Source organism: Hypomesus nipponensis, chromosome 3 (assembly GCF_054491055.1).
Source record: "Hypomesus nipponensis isolate SF chromosome 3, ASM5449105v1, whole genome shotgun sequence".
Taxonomy (NCBI): domain Eukaryota; kingdom Metazoa; phylum Chordata; class Actinopteri; order Osmeriformes; family Osmeridae; genus Hypomesus; species Hypomesus nipponensis.
In genome coordinates this window covers 17855010-17876568 of record NC_140363.1, presented here as the reverse complement: position 1 = coordinate 17876568, position 21559 = coordinate 17855010, and the positions used below count along the sequence as shown (strand labels likewise).

The window sequence follows — 21559 nt, the reverse complement described above, 5'->3', positions numbered from 1 at the left end:
ACTCATTTGTGGGGGTGGAACATAAGCTCTTGATGAGCCAATAACGACGGGTTCCCCATTTTCCCTGTTTCTGTTTCAATAAAAGGGAGAAAATATACCAATCGGCAGCATCTTAGTTGATCTGTCACTGAGAACGCGCATATCAATTATATTAACGGTGTAGCTTGTTTCAGTCGCTTGACGCAGTGAACCACCTGACAGACTAGAGTTAATGGCGGAAATGAAGAGGGCTGCTTTGAATCCCACCTCAGTTACTGACATGACCTCGCTCGCTAGAGCCTTGTCTTTTTCAGGTTCCCACGAAAGAGACCCGAATGATGAATTTCACTCTCAGACTAATTTTGGTCGAGGCAGTGTGCCACATCTCGGCCGAAAAAGAAAGTTGATGGGTTGCGGGAACGCGGTCCACTCCTGTGAAGAAGTGTGTGTTCTTGTCATCAACACCGGAGGAACCATTGGAATGACACTCAAGGATGGCGGTAAGTGGAGTTTAATACTAGTACTGTCCCATTAGCACTCACAGCTAGCTACGTTCTGCTTCATATGTTGTAGCAGAGCCTGGTTGTAGGTTGCCATTAAGCTATAATAAGAAGCCTAACTCATTTGTAGGTTAAGCGTCCGATTGTCATCCGCTACTTGCAAGATAGTTCCGCTCTACCAACAAAGGACCTTTCAGAAGTAGATTTTCTTTAACACATTTTTCAATTGAATTTTCTGTAGAAAAAAAAAGAGACAGAAATTAGGAAAAATATATCATGCTATCTTAGGGTGTTAATGGGCAGATCAGCAATGGTCCTGCATGTAGTCTCAGCCTTGTTAGAGACACCCTTACATAACGCTATTACTATTGCATAATAGCAACAACAATAACATTTGTATTATTATTCCAACATGATGGCACTGAGTTTATAGCATAACAATATAAAACAAAATGTTTTTTCTAGTGGTTATACCAGGAATTCATCTCCATTTCTTTTGCATGGTGCAAAAGGTAGCCTACTTTGACCTGCACTACATCAATAACACACACACATGCACACACAGTTGCTGTCTCACTTTCATCAATGAGTAACTATGATGCTTATGAACATGTTGATTTCATTTCATGTTTCCTCTGCATCTTGCCGAGTTTAATAATTATATAGTAACTAACTTTGTGTTTAGTTTGACGCACAGCTTTTAAATTTCTAAATCATTTCCATAAATAGAAATTAAAACAAAAGAAAAAGAAAAAAACAGCGGTCTCAATGATAAAATTGTGCGTCGGATTCAGACTAAAAGTGTACATACGTCCAAAATAGCGTGCGCCAAAAGAAAAATCGGACTTTTAAAACCGTACATATGCACACCTGTAGTTACCTTTATAAATCACAGATAACCCACAAGTGTGCTTACGTGAATCAGCATCTTATCCCGCCCTGAACTCGCTCATTTTTAACCATAAATAGTCAATGCAAAGCACCTCATTAATGCTGATCCAGTATATTAATGACCCTGGCATGCAATTGTTCTTACATTTCGTTACGGTGAATCATTAGCCTGACGTTGTCATACTCATAATTCTAGTCAGAATATGCGTCTGATACTGCTCCATTGGGCTGTGATTATGGGGCGTGTTTCAACCGAGCCCGGAAAAAAATGCCTCTTCGCTCAATTGGATAGACCTACCCAATCAGAGCAACGTAGTATGTTAACTTTCTAACGGAGGTGTAACAGACGTGGTCTTGCTCCGTCCTGAAGGCTTTATGGACCATTTGTTCGTCCCTGCCTGACTGCCAAGCGCAACCACTACCATATGCCAAAGAAAAGCTAGCTATACGTTGACGCGGGTAGCCTGTTACATACCTGAGGAGTGAGTTTCACCAATTCACACCCGTTACATAAAGGGAGAATATGGGATGTTATCTATTCCTCCCGATAATGATGATATGGAGTGAAAAAAACGTGTGTGAGGAAAACAAAATATAAAAATATTACGAGTAATCATTCTCCCCACGTTTACTTTATGCAGTCTGACTACAGTACACCACCACATCATCTGCGTCGCCCATACCGACTCTCTCCAAAATGTGCGTAGGCATGGGACAGAGTTTCCGCAGAGGACCGGACACACACCGGTCAAGTTAGTTTTTTAATGAATCTCAATCTTCGCGAGGGAACACATTTTCAAGAGCCACCACCATAGCTACCATGGCTTTGGGAAACCTCAACTCGGCTGACGACGCTTTCGGGAAACGCAGCCCAGCTTGATCTGACATTAAACCTTAAAAGTGCCATGCCTCCTCTTAACCAATAGGGTGCAGTATAAAGCAAGATGAAATCAAGAGAGGAGGCACTGCTGAAGAGGATAGCTACTAACCCTAACCCACCTTAAATTGTTCTCTACATTCTAACGTTTCATTTGACTTTCCCTTCACATGCTGGGAAAAAACAACCCCCCCCTTTTCAGGTTTACAAGTACCTGTGTGCCATCAGTGTAGCTGTTTGATCTGCTCTCAGCCTGACCTGTCTGTGTATTTAACCCCCAGTTCTAGAACCAGAACCCAATGCCTTTGTGAAGAACCTCAAGAAGCTCATCATGTTCCATGATGAAGACTACGCCCAGAAGACTAAACTGTACGAATACTACGATTTTCCAGAGAGCACGCTGGTCCTGCCGTAAGTGCCCTGTCTCACCCCCACCCACCTGTCTCACTCCCCACCCACCTATCTCACCCTTACCCACCTATCTCACCCCCACCCACCTGTCTCACCCCCCAACCACCTGTCTCACTCCCCACCCAACTGTCTCACCCCTACCCACCTGTCTCACCCCCACCCAACAGTCTCACCCCCCAACCACCTGTCTCACTCCCCACCCAACTATCTCACCCCCCAACCACCTGTCTCACTCCCCACCCAACTATCTCACCCCCACCCACCTGTCTCACCCCCACCCACCTGTCTCACCGCCCACCCACCTGTCTCACCCCCACCCACCTCCCCCAACATATCATGTTTTAAAAAATATATTGATAAAAAAAAAAAAAACATTTACGTGTAGTCATTCAGCAGACGCTCTTATCCAGAGCAACTTACAGTAAGTACAAGTGGCAAGTAGGGTGAAGTGCCTTGTCCAAGGACACAATCTAATTTGGCACGGCCGTGAATCAAACCGGCAACCTTCTGATTAATAGCCCGATTTATTAACCGCGCAGCCATCTGAATCCCCATTTATTAAACTGGGTTTTTAACGAATACTTATTGGTTGGATGTTTTTTTTACTATACGTACTTCTACTACATGTAACATAATGAGTATTGTAACCATCTTTTTCTAGATAGCGATTGCAAGAACCAGTTTGCTGTAACATTTGAATACAGTTCAGCCTAGGCCGTGTTCGCAAACCCCCTTTGCCTGACAGGTGGACACATCCATCTAAACCTTGTTTGTGTTGCCTTAACAGGATGCCCACACTTCATGCAGACCATCTATTTCAGGGGTGCCGTAGTACTGGTAGCATACTGTCTGCCTGCATTGTGTTTGAGCCTGCTAACAAGTCTGTGTCTGTCCGGCCTAGTGTGGGTCTGTCTGTCTGTCTGCCTGTCTGTCTGCCTGTCTGTATTTGTCTGTCTGTGTCTGTCTGTCTCTGTCTCTGTCTCTGTCTCTGTCTCTGTCTCTGTCTCTGTCTCTGTCTCTGTCTCTGTCTCTGCCTGTCTGTCTGTCTGTCTGTCTGTCTGTATTTGTCTGTCTGTGTCTGTCTGTCTCTGTCTCTGTCTCTGTCTCTGTCTCTGTCTCTGTCTCTGTCTCTGTCTCTGCCTGCCTGTCTGTCTGTCTGTCTGTCTGCCTGTCTGTATTTGTCTGTCTGTGTCTGTCTCTGTCTCTGTCTCTGTCTCTGTCTCTGTCTCTGTCTCTGTCTCTGTCTCTGTCTCTGTCTCTGTCTCTGCCTGCCTGCCTGTCTGTCTGTCTGTCTGTCTGTCTGTGGCTGTCTGCCTGTCTGTGGCCCTGCCAGGGAGAGATCACAGAAGCGAAGGTCCCTCTGTCAGGGCAGGCTGAGGGGGAGGCCTGCTATCGGTTCTCCAGATGGAGGTTGATCCAGAGCCAGGGGTCCCATTCTCCAGGGGTCCCAGACCCTGAGCCTGCAGCGTGTGTTGCCTCTGCCCCTGCAGCACACCTGGCCACCCCTCCAACACACCTTCAAATGAACGGGTCGTTATCAAGCTCAGCAGAAGCCTGGTAACGACCCATTCATTTGAACCAGGTGTGTTGGAGCAGGGAAACATCTCATACATGCAGGGCAGGGGGGTCCTGAGGACCAGGGTTGGGAACCTCCAGGCTAATCGCCACGCAGACACACAGCAAAGCCCATTCAGGCCCTGCCACAGTCCCAGAGCAGGAAGGGGGCAGGGAAGCGGTGCAGGAAGGGGGCAGGGGAGCGGTGCAGGAAGGGGGCAGGGGAGCGGTGCAGTGCAGTTGGTTTAAAGGTTTAAGATAAGAGGGATCCCCTCAAACACACAGCCTATTGTAGATACTGCTTGTGTGTGTGTGTGTGTGTGTCATGCCTCCTAGTAGTTATCTTCTTGGATGGCTGCCATATGTCACATCTCAAGCCACGCCCATCACTCTCAAGCCACGCCCATCACTCTCATTACCACCGTCCCACAAGATGTCGTACGAGTTGTCGTCTCGTTTCTTTTCATTTGCAGTTGTGCAATTTAAATAACCTTGTCTTGCTCACATAGTAGCTTAACGATTGCTCGCATTAACATGTGAGAGCATCGGTTTATTTTGTGTGTTGCGTTTGTATTCCTCGGATAGCGTTGGCATGAGCTGCATGTTGACTAACTGCTCTGCATAGAGAAGGAGACTCCATGTGGGGAAATCTCACTTGACTAAAATTGTAACGTTGCTGAGATTCTTCATTATGCAGAGGAGGGATCTGGTTTATTGATTTATTGAAAAGCTGTAGTTAGAAGACGCAGGAAGGCAAGCCTTCAGTCCCCCCCTCACCTCCCTCCCTGCGTCTCCCTCATCAGCAAGCTAGTAGCCCTGCATTCCCAATCAACTCCCTGCGTCTCCCTCATCAGCAAGCTAGTAGCCCTGCATCCCCAATCAACTCCCTGCACCCCCCTGCCAGATACACCAGGAGATAAATGAATAATTGGCGATTTGAATATTGTTTCTAGCGGCACTATGGCGTTAAGATGATCAACAACATATGTTGGAGGTTTATGTGTGGAGTCTGAGCTAATTAGGAGAGTGTCTGTAGAGGTTTGGCTCCGCAGCGGAGGGCTCGCCTTAACCCTCTCTCCCCCCGCTGTTCCATTCAGCCTCGCCTCCAGGTTTGGGGGCTCCCCTATGGTAATTTGGGGGGCTGGAGGGTCTCATCTCACGTCTTAAGAAGAGAGATTAAAAGGGGAATCTTTTCATAGCTGCTTAGCCGGGCGCGATCTCTTGTTAGCAGGGCAGCCGGAGACAGCTCAGCAGCTAACTTAAACTCTTCTTAAGGGGAGCATTAATATGCATGTGAGTCCAGGGTGAGCTGGCCCTGTCTAATGAGAACAACCACCGCTACACAGGGTCTCTGCGACACCTGAACTGGGCCCTGTTTGATAGAGACACGGTTATTTGGCTGTCTCCCCCCCCCCCGACACACACACACAACACACACACACACACACACACAACACACACACACACAACACACACACACAAAAAAAGGCAACAAAAGGAACTCCATACAGCCTCACTGCCTAATGGAGAATCGGTCCAACTTTGAAGGGGTGCCCACCCCCCATAACATGAGCTAATCCTGGCCCCTGTCTTATCAGACCACTATCATTCTCCTTCCATGCTCTGAAAACAGGTTCTGGCACCCTGCTGTTGAAACAGAAGGCCCAAGCAAATAGACTTTGTCTCGCTTTTCCACACGTGATCCCCTTGCCGTTTCACATTTAAACACAACCAGGTCGAAACCTCAGAATCTGTGTGTGTAAAGGGAGCAAAACCAAAACAAAGACGATAATGTCCCTGATCTCGTTTCCTTTTTCCACAGATGTAATCAGCTAATTTGCCTAACCAACCCTAATTGTTCTCACGTGTGTGTTTCATTCACTCACATGCACGGTTGGAGGTATGTGTGTGGGCTGTGTCTTACTGAGCTGAAAGCTTTAACAAGATTTAAATTCATGGGCAACTTCTTTCCTGTTCAGAATGTGTAAAGACAACAAGAGGATTGTCTACACCATCTTAGACTACAATCCCCTGCTGGACTCGTCTAACATGACCCCCAAAGACTGGGGGACGATCGGGAAGGACATCGAGGTACTTCAGCCGAAACACTCACCACAACTTGTCACTCCCTCACACTTGCAACCTTTGCAAGAACCTAATTGACCAACTTTCAAAACATCCCTTCTCGACAGAATCAATAGATGTAGCACCAAACAGATGGTACTGTGTGTGTCCTCCTTGTGTCGATGTGCTTCATTGTCTTCATGTCTCTGGGGTAGAAATACTACGAGAAGTACGACGGCTTTGTGGTCCTCCACGGGACCGACACCATGGCGTACACGGCGTCCGCTCTGTCCTTCATGTGTGAGCACCAGGGCAAGCCTGTGATCCTGACCGGCTCCCAGGTAAGCTGCCTCCTGCACCAGAGCACCTCCACCCACCACCCTGCCCCCACCCTGCCCCCACCCTGCCAACACCCTGCCCCCACCCTGTCCCCACACCGCCCCCACCCTGCCCCCACCCTGTCCCCACACCGCCCCCACCCTGCCCCCACCCTGTCCCCACACTGCCCCCACCCTGCCCCCACCCTGTCCCCACACTGCCCCCACCCTGTCCCCACACTGCCCCCAGCCTGCCCCCACCCTGCCCCCACCCTGTCCCCACCCTGCCCCCACCCTGTCCCCACACTGCCCCCACCCTGCCCCCACCCTGTCCCCACACTGCCCCCACCCTGTCCCCACACTGCCCCCACCCTGCCCCCACACTGCCTCCACACTGCCCCCACCCTGTCCCCACACTGCCCCCACCCTGCCCCCACCCTGCCCCCACCCTGCCAACACCCTGCCCCCACACTGCCTCCACACTGCCCCCACCCTGTCCCCACACTGCCCCCACCCTGCCCCCAGCCTGCCCCCACCCTGCCAACACAGTAAAGATGAGACTGGAGTAGAGATACAAAAGACAGTAGCTTAGTGGTTAGAGATAATGACTGCAAATCAAGACATTGCGGGTTCAGTTTCCTGTGCTGGGTCTCTTAGTATAAATGTTTCTGTTGACTCAGTGTATGTTTAGTTATTCATGAATTGATGAATTTGGGACTTTGTGGTTTCAGGTGCCGATCTACGAGATGAGGAACGACGGCAGAGGGAACCTCATGGGAGCGCTGATGATCGCTGGTCAGTTTTACATTCCTGAGGTGGGTGGAGACGCCTGTCATGCTGTGTGTGTGTATGTGTGTGTGTGTGTGTGTGTGTGTGTGTGTGTGGGGGGGGGGGGTGAGTGAGTGAGCGATTGTGATTTTTTTTTCCAATCCTAACTGTGTCATTCAGCATGTTCTGTTACAGTTTCGGTTACAAAATTGGTTACACAACGCAAATGATAAGGGTTCTTGATTTCAGTCTATGTCTTTGTTGAATCTGTCTTTCGCTGTTTACTGTCTGCCGTGAGTGATTGGTCTTGTGAAATTATTTCTTTAAACATTTATTGTTTGAGATTGTATCGTTTGAGGACTGTTCCGCCTGATCTGTGTGTTCCACGTTTGCACACAAAAGGCTGAAGACACCAAAAGCCGTCCTTAAACCGCCTGTCTAACAAGACTGTTCAGTACACTACAATGCTGCAGTGTGTCGCAATAACGAGCAAAAGTACTTCCTCAAACGTCAGGAGGAAATGGCGTTTGATTGGAATCAAACAGCGTTTGACACATAGAGGCAGAGGAGGAACCAGCTTGTGTTTTAAATGTATAAAATCTGCATCCAAACAAAGTTTTAGTGGATAAGGAGAGGCTTGAGAATCCCACCTGGCTCCATGTTCCTTCTAACCTTCTATACTGGGAACTGACATTGTGTGTCTTGTTCATGACATCTTCAAGACACCTCAAGTTATGTCAGTGTGACAACGTCAAGTCAGGGAGTCAGGTGGCTGAGCGGTTAGGGAATCGGGCTAGTAATCGGAAGATTTCTGGATCGATTCCCCGCCGTGCCAGATGACGTTGTGTCCTTGGGCAAGGCACTTCAACCAACTTGCCTTGGGGGAATGTCCCTGTACTTACTGTAAGTCGCTCTGGGTAAGAGCGTCTGCTAAATGTAAATATAAGTCAGTTTTATTAATAGAGCACATTTAAAAACAGCCAATGCTGTTCTATAAATGCATCCTCACTAAGAAAAGGAGAGAGCTGAGGAAGAACCACCTTCTCCAGTATTTTGGACACAAATGATCATTTAGAAATGGGCCTAAAATTGTTAAGATCTGTAAGGTCTACATTAGGTTCTTTAATAAGAGGCTGAACCACAGCGTGTTTAAAACTGAAAGGAACAGTTCCATTAATAAGAGAGCTATTAATTATAGACAGAAGACTGGGACCAACAGTATCTAACACCTCTTTCAAAAGGCATGAGGGAATCGTCTGTAGGGGAGAAAGTAGACTTCATGTGTGACACTATGTCCATCAATGTAGAGAGGGACACAGGTTCAAAGCAAGTGAGAGAAGCAGGCCAAAAAGGGTCATGATCAGTAAGTGAGATATGAGTTCTAATAATGTCAATCTTGTTGATAAAGAAACTCAAAAAAAATTCAGTAACTTTAAGAGTAACATCAGGGAGGACAACAACATGTTTAGTGCAGTGTTTATTGCACTAAACAAGGTTTTGGGGCAATCAGCATTTTTAGCAATAATATCAGAAAAATGCTTTGCTTTAGAGGCTTTAACAAAATGTTGATAGGGTCCTAGGCTAGGTTTGATTGGGGCAACAGTATCAAGAATACCTGTAACTGGTGTTAAACAGAGTGACTAGCTCTTCTGTTCCCAGAGAGGAGGTTGTCCCTGGGAGGCTGGTTAATGGAGAAGCTGTAATGCCACCAGCAGTGGAGTGATCCAGTGCCCGAATGTAGCGACCAGGCAAATGAGGCTTGGGTAATGGACAAGAGAGTGATGCAATAAAAATCACAGGTGTATGGTCAGATAGCCAATAGCTCGGGGAGAACTGAAAAAAGCAAAGTCACTGGGGGAGAGTTCTGTTAGAGGAATCGCCAACATTAAGCAAAGTTTCAGTGACAAATAAAAACTCCAGATGATATGATGAGAAGAAATCATTTAAAAGGAATGTTTTGTTCGTCAGTGATTCACCAAAGCCATTTTGATGTCAGCAATAATCCTTTATGATTCTTCGAACAATCAATAAAACGGAGGTTATGCAGACTCCAATAAAGCCACGGAAATATGGCTTTTCTGGAGTCTGCACCTGGGTAGATTGATCCGGCAAAACAGGTCGGAGACCGGCATAGCTCTGCTCCAACCAGCAACATGAGATGAATCGGCTACATAGGCCAGTAGGAGTATTCCACCGATACAGAAGCTGGAGGCCGAGTGTTGCGTAAAGGGGACCACGAAGTCTCCGGATCCAGGTAGCTGACAGCTGATCGCAAGTACAGATAATCGTGGACCACAAAAGTTAGCATGCCTCCCAAACCTCACAGAGCATCGATGCACCACTTTGAGCCTTATGTCGAGGAGAAATTGGCAATCATAAATCAATAGTGAGGAGACATTCTGTGCAAAGAAACATAAAAACAGCAAAACAAAGCACAGGTAATCCAGCTGGGCGACGGCTTGCCAACAAACACTCAGACTCCATCGTCTCAGTCTGACAATGTCGAAGGGAATGTTGCTGTCACATTGCAATAATGTTTTTTTTGTGTTTTTTGACTGCTTGCCCAGGTGTGTCTTTACTTCAATAACAAACTCTACCGAGGGAACCGCAGCACCAAGGTGGACTCTGGAAGATTCCACGCCTTCTGCTCTCCCAACCTGGGTCCTCTGGCCGACGCGGAAGTGGACATCACAGGTAAACAAGGAGAGCCGTGGGTCGGCTCTGCGGTTCTGACGCCCAGCGTCCCACGACTCACATTTAGCCCCAGTCCTCCAGGTTTCTACTGTGTGACGCGTTGTCCGACCTCGTCTCGTCCGCAGTCAACTGGGACACGGTGTGGAGGCCCAACACCACCGAGCGCTTCAGGGTCAGACCAGAGGTCAACCGCAACGTGGGTCTCCTCAGGCTGTTCCCCGGCATCACCACCCAGACTGTGAGTGCTGCCCAGCAGAACACAGGGGGTCCTGGTCAGACAGGGGGCCCGGGCAGGAGCCCAGATAGTTGGGGGGGATGGGGGCTTGGGGCCCGGACTACAATTTATCCAGGGGGCCCAGAATCCCTAGCAGCGCTCCGTCCCCACTGCTGGGCCAGCGGCGACATATGCTGCCTCGAAACGATCCTCAGTGATCCTCGAGGATCCTCAGTGATCCTCAGCGATCCTCAGCCATCCTCAGCCATCCTCAGGTTTTAATCCAAGGCGTTTCATTGTTTTGGTTCCCAGTGTGTGACGCTCTTCATCTCTGAGCTCTGAGCGGCAGCTTCTCATTTGTGGGCATTTGTTCGCTGGCCAGCCAGATAGAGGGGCGGCCCTGGGTGTGCATACAGCTGGGATGGGATCCACGCTGCCAGCAGCACCCAGCCCAGCGACCGTGAGACGGCATTATGGAGCATGACCAATCACCCTGTAAAGACCCAGGCTTGGCACGGGCGTTTCAACACTTAGCTCTGCCTTCCCTTCAGCAGACAGAGAGAAGCGGAGGGGTTTTACTGTTGCAGTCTGGTGCCCCTGCCCAGGATGCTGTCATAACCCTAACTGGGTTTATGATAACACATAAATCCCTCATCTGCCTTGCACTGTTTCTGCCTTCTCTTGGCTTTATCGGAAATCTGTGTGTCGTTGGCCAGAGGGTCTAGTTCCAAAAACCTGTACTGTAGCTTATCACATCCAAAAACATGATCCTCCTAGCTGAAATCCCCCACTCCCTCTTCCCATATTTTAGCAGGCTGTGTCTGAGCAGAGAAAGGATGGCTCTGAACACCTGGAATGCTAATGGATGCCTGCGCCCGGCTGTCTGAGCTCCAGATGCCAGGGCTGGTGGGGGTGCTGGGGGCTCCCGGTGCCAGAATGCCACCCTGAGACACAGGGGCCAGGACAGGGGGCACCAGATGGGCATCAGGGTGGTCGAGTGTAGGGTGTGTAGGGCTTGCAAGGGTTAGGATGGTTGTCAAACCGAACTCTAGCACTGTAATGTACTCTCCCCGTCCCAGCTGTCGTCTCAGCTGAACTCAGCCGCTTCGGTAGGACTGGGTGTGACTAGTGTGTGGTGTGGGCAGTAATGCTGGCTGTGCTTGGCTGCAGGTGATCGCCTTCCTCCAGCCGCCCCTAGAAGGCGCCGTCCTGGAGACCTACGGCAGCGGAAACGCCCCCGACAACCGCCCGGACCTGCTGGAGGAGCTGAAGAAGGCCACCGATCGCGGGGTCATCATCATGAACTGCACTCAGTGTCTGAGGGGCACCGTAAACCCAACCTACGCCACCGGCCAGGTACAGTCAACCAGGACCCCTGTGTGTGTGTGTGTGTGTGTGTGTACATATGTGTGTGTGTGTTGATCTTTGTGTGTGTGGACATATATATGTATGTGTGTGTGTGTGTGTGTATGAACACACTGCTCCCCCAGGTCCTGATGGACGCAGGGCTGATCCCGGGTCGTGACATGACCCCTGAGGCGGCCCTCTGCAAGCTGTCCTACGTGCTGGCCCGGACCGAGCTTAGCCTGGAGGACAAGAAGAAGGTGACGAGGAGTTATTTTTCATCGAAAAAAGCTAGCTAGCTAGCACTAGCTATCGAACAAATTGAAAACTTCAAATCGTAAAGTAGGCTAAATTGGTTTAGGCTTAAATACAAAACTGCCTACCTAGCAACCACGACAGTTTCCCGTTAGCACGAATAGCTATCTCGGGAATTTAAGGTTGGCATAGCGACGGACGCGTCCTTGCATCGGAACAGCATTTTGACGTCAAGTAGGACAGTTTTTGGCACAAGGACAGTTTTTGGCAGAGCCGGCACAGAGAGAAGACCAGACACCTGAGGTCGAACGCTGTTTCATGCTTGACCCGTGTGTGTATGTGCAGATGATGAAGCAGAACCTGCGAGGGGAGATGAGCGCTGACCTGGCAGGGGCCAAGCTCTCCATGAGTGACAGTCGCTTCATCCAGGTCATCGCCAACACCCTCAGCATCAGCTGCAAGGAGGTGAGGCACCTGGTCACACACACACACTCACACTCACACACACACAAGGGATCACTCACACACACACACACACACACTCACACTCACACACACACAAGGGATCACTCACACACACACACGCACTCACGCTCTTGTTCAACTTCTTTCAAACTGGTTTTCATCTGGTTCTTTTCTTGTTACCAAGACCAGAGGTATTCACCGCATGACATGGTTTTATCGTGTAGTCACATATTCTAGGTTTTCCGTATGGTTCAAAGCACACAGCCCTCTCAGAATCTGAGCTCACACGATCCTCTGGCCTGCTGGTCTTGTCTCCAGGAGCTGGAAGCCATCCGTGACACCCTCACCCCCCCGTTGGCCTGTGCTGCCTCCAAGATCGGAGATATCGACGCATTGAAGGCCATCCAAGAAATGGTGAGCAAGTTCCAACCAACACTCCACCGCCGCCGCCAAATCAAAAGCTTCCTGTAAGTCAACAGGGACGACTGAACATGCTGTTGTTGTTGACCACACACACACACACACACACACACACACACTCACACACACACAGAGCCTGTGTTTGCTCTGGGACAGAGTTGAGGTCATGTTTGAACCCGTGTTGATAACACAGACTTCAGAAGCGTAGCTGTAGCGTGTCATCGCCCTAACGGGGTCTGCTCCTGAGGAACAAAGTGTCAGTCAGTCATGAGTCTGACATCAGCAAAACACATACCACAACGTCTCAGCTGCAAAACAAAACAGGTGCAGGACGATGGTTCTCCTAGCAGACTGTGACGTTTGCAGGATGAACCGGTCAGTTGAGTGCATGCTAGTCATGCTAGTCATGCCAGTAGACTCAGTCAAGATGGCCGACGGATAGCTGTTTTAGATTAAATGATGAACTTGATAAACTGTGTTTCCCGTCAAACTAAGAAAACTTAAATTTTCAGTCGTTACCTCGACAGAAATCGGATGTTTTAACATAGAAATGGCAGTTGGTTTGAGTGAACTCCTGCCCCTCCTCTTAACAGGGCAGTGACTTGAGTCTGGGGGACTACGACGGCCGCACCCCACTGCACGTGGCAGCCTGCGAGGGCCACCTGGAGGTGGTGCAGTACCTCCTCAGCCAGGGCGCCACCGTCCACGCAAGGGACCGCTTCGGGAACACGCCCCTGCGTAACGCCATGCACTTCAGGTAGGACGCCGGCGAGGGCGGGGCTTCAGAACGGACGGTTTTGGACATGTTTTGACGGAGAGAGAGAGGGCAGAGGAGGAGAGTGGGGGAGGGAGGGAGGGTAGGGGGGGGGGAGGGAGGGAGGGAGGGAGGGAGGGAGGGAGGGAGGGAGGGAGGGAGGGAGGGAGGGAGGGAGGGAGGGAGGGAGGGAGGGAGGGAGGGAGGGAGGGAGGGGGGGGGGGAGGGGGGGAGGGAGGGAGGGGGGGAGGGGGGGGTGCTGGGCGCTGCTTATCTGTGCAGAAGGATGCTTGTTTGCATCACACAGTAATGCCATCATGTTAAGTGTTGCATTTCAAACCCCACACTGGCTATTACCAATCTCTCCATCCTTGTCTTTGGTGTGCAAACAGCAGGCGAAGAGGAGAGCAGGGAGGCTTATTAAGGCAGTCGCGGAAGGGGGCTGGGTATAGGGGCTGGGGCTGAGGGCTTGGAGCTAAGGGCTGGGGCTGAAGGCTAGGGCTGGAGAAAGAACTGACTGTGAGATGGGGTTGTAACCAGAGGAGTAATTCTTAATGAAGTTTCGAGGCCACCACAATAATTAACTTCTAAATAGGCTAATTGCCATCCGCCAATAGCTACAATGTTTATTTTGATCTTGATTGTTTTTATATTTATGTTGTTTGACATTGTGCATGATACTGCTCTGAGAATAACTTGCCCAAGGCCTCAATTTATACCCACTGTGCAGCCTGCGGGGAGGAGTTTGTGTGTGTTTGTGTGTGTTTGTGTGTGTTTGTGTGTGTCATTCAGAGCGTAAGCAAGTGGAATTGTCTTTTGTCCTTGAACGGTTGGCAGGACAAGTTTCAGCATGTCGTCTCCCTGCTGGATGACAGAGAAACCCTCCACCTGCTACTTCAGTCTGAATATCATTAACGTGACCTCACACACACCTGTGTGTGTGCACTTGTGTGCGTGTGTGTGGGGGGGGGGGTATCTGGGCTAAACGTTGAGGAACGAGTCTCTCTTTCAGTCACATCTTTTTTTTCTGGATGCCCATATAAGGACAGGGAGGGAATGTGAGATGAGAGGAGAGACAGGGCGAACGAGAGGAGTGTGCTCCGAACCAGTCGTACCAGCCAGCTTCCTGAGATCCTCTCAAACCGCACTTTATGAAGCTCGCTCTTGTTTAAGTAGGCTCTACTCTTCACGCAAATGTTTAATAGGACTAGTGTGTGTGTGTGAGAGTTTGTGTGAGAGTGTGTGTGTGTGTGTGTGTGTGTTGGTGCTGCGCCAGTCCCAGTTGAGATGGGGGGGTGGTTTACTGGGAAACAGACAACGTGTCCATACAGGTCTAGCTGGAGGACAGTGTCACTGTCAACAGACACTAAACTACCATCTGGCTCAGCCTTCCACAGATATCAGATTCGGTACAAACTGAACATGTCGCTAAGGATGATGGGCCATGTGGTGTGACTCATCCTGCAGCAACAGGCTTACCCCACTGTAGACCCATGGTATGGTGAAACAGCAGGGGGTGGTAATCCTACTGTGTGTGTGTGTGTGTGTGTGTCACCTAGACACAAGGAGGTGGTGAAGCTGTTGAGGAGGACAGGCGCCCACCTCTCTACCGCTGAGCAGAAGGAAGCAGGAAGTGACCTGTGCAGGTGGGACACCCACTCTCACACAGGCTCCCAACCTTACACAGAGAACCAGGACCAGTTGACCAGGTCTTACTTGAGCAGGTGGAATGTTCCCCAGCAGCATAGCGCCATCCCATCTTCACATACCAGGGGCTTGTTTCAGTCAGATGAGGAAGATACCTGCAGTTTCACAAGCACTACTTCCATCCATAGAAAGAGAACAAGAAATGCAATACGTCTTTACATAAAAATTACTAAACAAACCCTGTCACTTTATCCTTCTATCTATGCAGTAGAACACATCCTAAACCCTGTCACTTTATCCTTCTATCTATGTAGTAGAACACATCCTAAACCCTGTCACTTTATCCTTCTATCTATGCAGTAGAACACATCCTAAACCCTGTCACTTTATCCTTCTATCTATGCAGTAGAACACATCCTAAACCCTGTCACTTTATCCTTCTATCTATGCAGTAGAACACATCCTAAACCCTGTCTGTGTGTGCAGTAGCGGTCAGTTGTCTGTCCAGCAGTGTTAAACAGGCTCTGGTGTGTTTGTGTGTTGCAGCCTGGCTGCCAGTGGAGACCTGGTGGGGCTGGAGATATGGATGCTGTCCGGGGTGGACCCCTCCACTCCGGGCTACGACGGCCAGACAGCCATGAGTTTGGTGAGTGTTGAGTGGAAACCTCCCTGTTTTGAAACATGAGGAAGAAAGAGGACGTCATGAGGCCTAACCAGGGCTCGCAGGAGGCCTAACCAGGGCTCGCAGGAGGCCTAACCAGGGCTCGCAGGAGGCCTAACCAGGGCTGACAGTCTGCCTTTGTCCCTCTGTCCGCAGGCCAAGGCTGAAGACAACCAGGAGATGATGAAGCTTCTTTTGCCAACTCCCTAAAGTCGAGGTAAGGGCTCTGTCATCAGGCCTTACACACGGTCTAATTAGCTAGCGGAAGAATCTTTTACCCGATTAACGTTTTTTATCAGAAATGTGTGTTAAATGACGTGTTTCCTTTCCATTAGCAGTGTGTTTAGACGATGCATCAGATGACATGTAATTGAGGTCCTGATGTTCCTTGATCTGCCCTCTGCAAGCAGTCAGATTGGCTGTTGATTGCCTTTAGAGGCTTTCCTGTGATGCTGGCTAGCCTCGAACCCTGTGGCCAATACCCTGCATTAACGGCATACTGTGTTTCCTGTGACGCAGTAGTGAGGCCAGGCCGTGTTTGCGGAGGTTCCTGAACGCCAAAACCTGCGAAGCCTGTTGACCCTGCTGCAGCTGGAAGCCTGCTGGAGTTTCAGCCTGTCTAAGACGCATTCTTCTGATTGTTTTCAATCAAATTTCCGTCTACCTCTCTTTTGACTGTGTTGCTGACGGCCTGCCGCCCCCCATATCCCTCCACCTCCTCCCCTGTCTGCCCTGGTCCTCATCCCTCACTCTCATCCTCCCTGGTCCTTGCCTGGGTCTGGGTGGGAGGCACTGGGTCTGTGCCAAAACAAGGCGTCAAACTATCAAATTTGTTTCGTCGGCTGTTCTTGGTCTGTTGTTGCCGAAAACTGTATGAAACTATTAGCTAGACTAATAACTGACTTTACTATGAACTTTCACTCACTGAGGACTGAATGGTTACCTTAGATTAACTGTCCCTGACCAAAGGTTAATCAGGCACATGATAATAAGAAAGAACTGACCTAAGATAGACCCAGTATGAAGATAAAAAAAGAATAAAGCACAGTTTAATATACATTTAGTCATTCAGCATACACTTATCCAGAGCGACTTACAGTAAGTACAGGGACGTTCCCCCTTGGCAAGTAGGGTGAAGTGCCTTGCCCAAGGACACAACATCATTTTGCACGGCCGGGAATCGATCTGGCAACCTTCAGAATACTAGCCCAGTTCCCTAACCACTCAGCTATCTGACTCCCTAATCCCCTCACAAATATAGGACCTTTAGACTGAGACATGCACTTTAGACTGACATTAGGAAACGATAGCCAGAGCAGGATGTTTTTCTGTATGCCCATGTTTAGTTAAGGGTGGGTTCTGTTTAAAGAGTATAAGAATCAGGGGCAAATCTAGGTTCCCACTTTTGGGGGGGGCTAAGCCCCTTGATAAAACCTATTATTTTTCCTGTGACCCAGCAAAACTAGGGGGGTCTGGGGGCATGTTCCCCCAGAAGTAATGTTTGAAAATATCCTTTTAAATAGTGTCCTCAAGTGTGTTTTAGGAAGAGAAATTAACAAATTTAGATTTAAGAATCTAGCCCAAAATAAGGCTAGATACACCCATGATAAGAATGATTGATGCTTAAGCTATGCCAGGCTTTCACCGCAGAAAGCCCACTGCCTGTATCTGTGATTAGATAAATAAAGCATTTTACATCAAAGAAACAAACCTGACTTTGTCCCTCATTGAAAGCAGCCTTGCTGAAACTGCCCACAACACGTCCTTCCTCCACTCAGCGATGCTGCTGGAAAACACTAGTTGTTTCACCGAGCAACTGTTTGATTGGTGTTCACTTTAATTACCTTTTTTGGTGTTATTAATATAATTGATCTAGGTCGTGGAGTCAGGGACCTGTTACATTGAGGCATTCTAACAATTAATGTGTTAACTGTTAGTGTTCATTTGAATGAATTAATATTTCTGTAACCCATCGTGATTTGTGTTTTGAGCTTTAAAGCCAGTACTTCTTAAATAAATTATTATCTGTGACTTGTTGCTGAGAGGTGTTAAATTATTGGAGCAACGCTACAGCGTTGCACAAGCACACACACGTTAAAAACATACACACTTTAAAAATATACACACTTTAAAAATATACACACTTTAAAAGCACACACACTGTAAAAAATCTCACCACACCCATAAACTTTTAACCTGTCTGTAGCCACAAAAATGCTTTCAGCCGGCGCGAGAGTCGGGACGCACGTGTGATGACGTGCTCCATGTCAAGACAGCGTTTGTCTTTAGTTGGTCGTACGCCTATTAGTTTGTTCAAATCCATCGCTGCCTTATCCTGACATAATTATTGTGAATGGTAACAGTAACACGCTAGTCTATGGAGCATGCTATCCCAATTAGCCTGAGAAAGTAAATATATTTTGTAAAACTCCATGGGATAGAAGTGTTTGTGTATGTATTTTACCTCACGCACAAGTCTGACAATGGTTGAATATAAATATGGTTCAACAATCCTATAAAAAACAAACAAACCCGTATGACTGGTCGGGTGACAAGTTGGATAGAGAGTCTCACTTCGGCCCCAGGTTGTATTACATTTCTACACAGATAGTCTGACTTCTATTCAAATCAATTCCTGAGGACGGCTTTAGTTGCGTATGAGTAAGTTGGGTCTTATTGTAATTATATGCCAAGCAAGCAATGACGGTCTGGTATTTCCCTATGCGTGAACCACCCTTATGTCGTCGTCAGGGCGGTAGTTGGGCTGTTCTCGACGTAGTGGAACCCAGCTCATCCGGTCGGACCAGCATGGTCCTCATTCCTCGCTGAATGAGGCGCTTGTATGAACCTACCCCAAAACAGTATATAAAGAGCTTGATTTCTCTCGTCACACAGATTTGGCACGGACCGCTCACAAGAAACGTTTCTCTCACAAGGTAAGGATATTAAACGTTACATTGTCAAGGCCTCAGGGGACCGGTTTATGTTGCCACAACTCTACAGTCGTTAGCCAAGGATTAAACAAAGATATCAACTAAATATAAACCTGTTTTTTTTCGTTCGTTCTTAGAGAAAGCAACATTTAGAAGACTGCGACTGTGGCTATCCATGCATGATCCTACTTGAAGATGGTTGGTTGGTCTCTTTGGTGAAGTGGTTCTTAACAGTTCAACAGTTCTTTGCAAAAATTGTGAAATGTTTAGGACCACTTGACCAGGCTGACAAATGCGGCCAAGGCAAATGGATACGGAACCAGAGCAAAGGGCCGCTTTTAGCACAAAGGTATACGCTTTTCAATTTAAATCAGTTCGATTAGTCATTCTGCATTTCATTTCTGAAGACTCCTGCATCCAAATGGGTACGTAATTCCACTGTTATTAGTTAAATTATTCAATCCTTGTGCTGCCTTCGGGTCACAATGACCCGAAGATATCACAAGGGTTAAAGCACCTCTCGCTCTCTCTCTACATGTTTATTTAGCAGACGCTCTTATCCAGAGCGACTAACAGTAAATACAGGGACATTCCCCCCAAGGGAAGTAGGGTGAAGTGCCTTGCCCAAGGACACAACGTCATGTGGCACAGCCAGGAATCGAACCAACAACCTTTTGATTACCAGCCCGACTCCCTAACCGCTCAGCCATCTGCCCCCCCCTCCATATCTCTCTCTCTCTCTCTCTCTCTCTCTCTCTCTCTCTCTCTCTCTCTCTCTCTCTCTCTCTCTCTCTCTCTCTCTCTCTCTCTCTCTCTCTCTCTCTCTCTCTCTCTCTCTCTCTCTCTCTCTCTCTCTCTCTCTCTCTCTCTCTCTCTCTCTCTCTCTCTCTCTCTCGTGCCCCCTTGTGTTTTAATTACACGGGCCTAATGTAACTACATGTAGTGGTTTCATTTTCGGCTACCTAAATAGTTGGTGATGTTATTTCAACTTCCATGTGTTGTTGCTGTTGACTGTTCCAACACATTACTGTACCTGATCACAGTGTTAATAAATACAAATGTCCGAACTTGTCTCTGGCGTGGTTGCTGTCGCTATCCAAGGTTCTGAATAATCGGGCACATGAGTCCGTTTGTTAATGTTTTGCACTGGGTTGGGGTTATTTCATTTTTTGTGTGTGTTTTATTTAATTTTAAAGACAATTCCTCGAAGTAGAACATTTAAACTGGGATATTTTGTGGTGCTGATTTTAAAAGTAGACATACTAAATCTGAAGCTGTCTCTTTGCAGGATAACCCAAGAGGTATTAGAGCTGCCATTTGTTTTGTTGTTCATACATAAATCATTCATAAGAGCACTGTCCATAGATAATTCTCCTCATCCAAGATTCATCCAAGATGCCTCTTTTCCCTTTCATCTCAGCAGTGTGCCAACAACATTATCAATATCGGCTAAACGTTTTTCATGAAGCCACATGCGTTGGCGAAGCCGCGAAGGTTACTGTGAGGGGTAAGATATTAGAACAGCGTTAATGAGGGGCCCAGAGCGGTTTCCCTGCACGCGCAACGCCAGCAGATGTAAGGTCTCTCCCGTGGGACCTAATCCTTGGAATTTCATCATCAGTTGAGGGCGACCCAGCACATATAGGGGTGAATTGGTGGTAGTTGTGGTAAATCATCTTTACTACGCAGCGTAATTATTGGTAGGTCTATAGTCTAAAACCCCAGCGAACCCTAAAAATATCCCGAGGTGCTTGATTGTGTGAAGGTAAGAAAGGTCACATAAAATGGTGGAGAAGGGCCTTCGTCATATTAATAGGGCAACATTTCCCACACAAACAATTATTTACATCATACGTGAATTGTGAGTCATTGGTAAGTAGTCAGCATTAAGGCACGTCAAGTCCCGGCACGTTCCAATTGCAATGATTTAATCCCAAGGAAAACCAATAGCGCCTATAGCCGACATGTACAGATAACCCTATCATGATTTACATTTGCCTTGGCTTGTTAATGTGATGAAATTCAAGACCGAAATCAAAAATAAATCATTAAAGAAACAACATATTCAAAGGCTATTGGGCATCAATGAGTTTGATGCGGCGGTAATACTGCTTAGGTCTTCTGTTTCTTGTAGATAAGATTGTTATAATGGGGGCCAGTCCTGATGCCCCGTGGTCGGGGTTGCAGTCGCGTTCCACACACACTTCATTAAGCCTGTAGATGAAACAACCCTACATGATATTTTAATCCCTCTGACATTAGAGCGTCTTATAGGCTTGTACACATCCAATTTCATTTGAATCACGGAATGCATAGGTGACCATTATGGGAGAGGCACCTCAGAATCTCAGAATGATTCATCTAAGGGGAGATGCACATTTGTGAAATATCTTCGCAAGTGAATGGGTCTAGCGAACTTTGGATCGTAATGAAGCGCTCGTGTTCATCTAAATATAAGAAAATGAGTGGAGTCAGCGCCACCCTCCTCTCGACTGCACGCGCAACGAAAAACTGATTGACAAGAGAACGGAGCGGTGGGTGAGTGAGCGAGAGAGAAGATAGAGTGAGTGAGAGAGAGAGGTATATAGAGAGTGAGAGAGAGTTGGAGATAGAGAGAGGTGGAGAGAGAGCGAGAGAGAGAGGTGGAGAGAGAGAGAGGTGGAGTTGTAGGAAAGATTGTCCTCAGGCGCGTGACTTCGTTTCCAGACCGGCAGCGTGACAGACCAGACGTGGACAGGTCAAGGATGGGTACAAAACTACCCCAATGGATATAAATCGTTTGGATTACTAATGGATTGTATTAGTTTATTG

At 48.1% G+C, this 21559-nt stretch overlaps 1 protein-coding gene across 3 annotated transcripts; it reads left to right on the top strand.

Moving 5' to 3' along the window:
* The first annotated feature begins 41 nt into the window (after positions 1-41).
* aspg (asparaginase homolog (S. cerevisiae)) lies at positions 42-17525 on the top strand. Of its 3 annotated transcripts, XM_084681226.1 has the most exons (17): positions 42-479; positions 2529-2658; positions 3446-3481; positions 6192-6303; positions 6492-6617; positions 7325-7408; positions 9929-10055; positions 10181-10293; positions 11440-11625; positions 11760-11873; positions 12214-12333; positions 12652-12747; positions 13347-13510; positions 15067-15153; positions 15701-15800; positions 15972-16032; positions 16335-17525. In XM_084681226.1, the coding sequence occupies exons 1-16, from the start codon at positions 212-214 to the stop codon at positions 16023-16025; spliced, it is 1917 nt and encodes a 638-aa protein (XP_084537352.1). In that variant the 5' UTR covers positions 42-211; the 3' UTR covers positions 16026-16032; positions 16335-17525. The 3 variants fall into 3 exon arrangements, with proteins under 3 accessions (XP_084537352.1, XP_084537368.1, XP_084537358.1); XM_084681242.1 differs by lacking the exon at positions 11760-11873; XM_084681232.1 differs by lacking the exon at positions 3446-3481 and having other exon boundaries at positions 44-479.
* Positions 17526-21559: the final 4034 nt, after the last annotated feature.

Coding starts and splice junctions, on each gene's coding strand:
- aspg (XM_084681226.1), top strand. CDS start 212: ATGGCGGAAATGAAGAGGGCTGCTTTGAATCCCACCTCAGTTACTGAC. Junction 3,482..6,191: donor GCAGACCATCTATTTCAGGG/GTGCCGTAGTAC, acceptor TTTCCTGTTCAG/AATGTGTAAAGACAACAAGA. Junction 11,874..12,213: donor GCCTGGAGGACAAGAAGAAG/GTGACGAGGAGT, acceptor GTGTATGTGCAG/ATGATGAAGCAGAACCTGCG.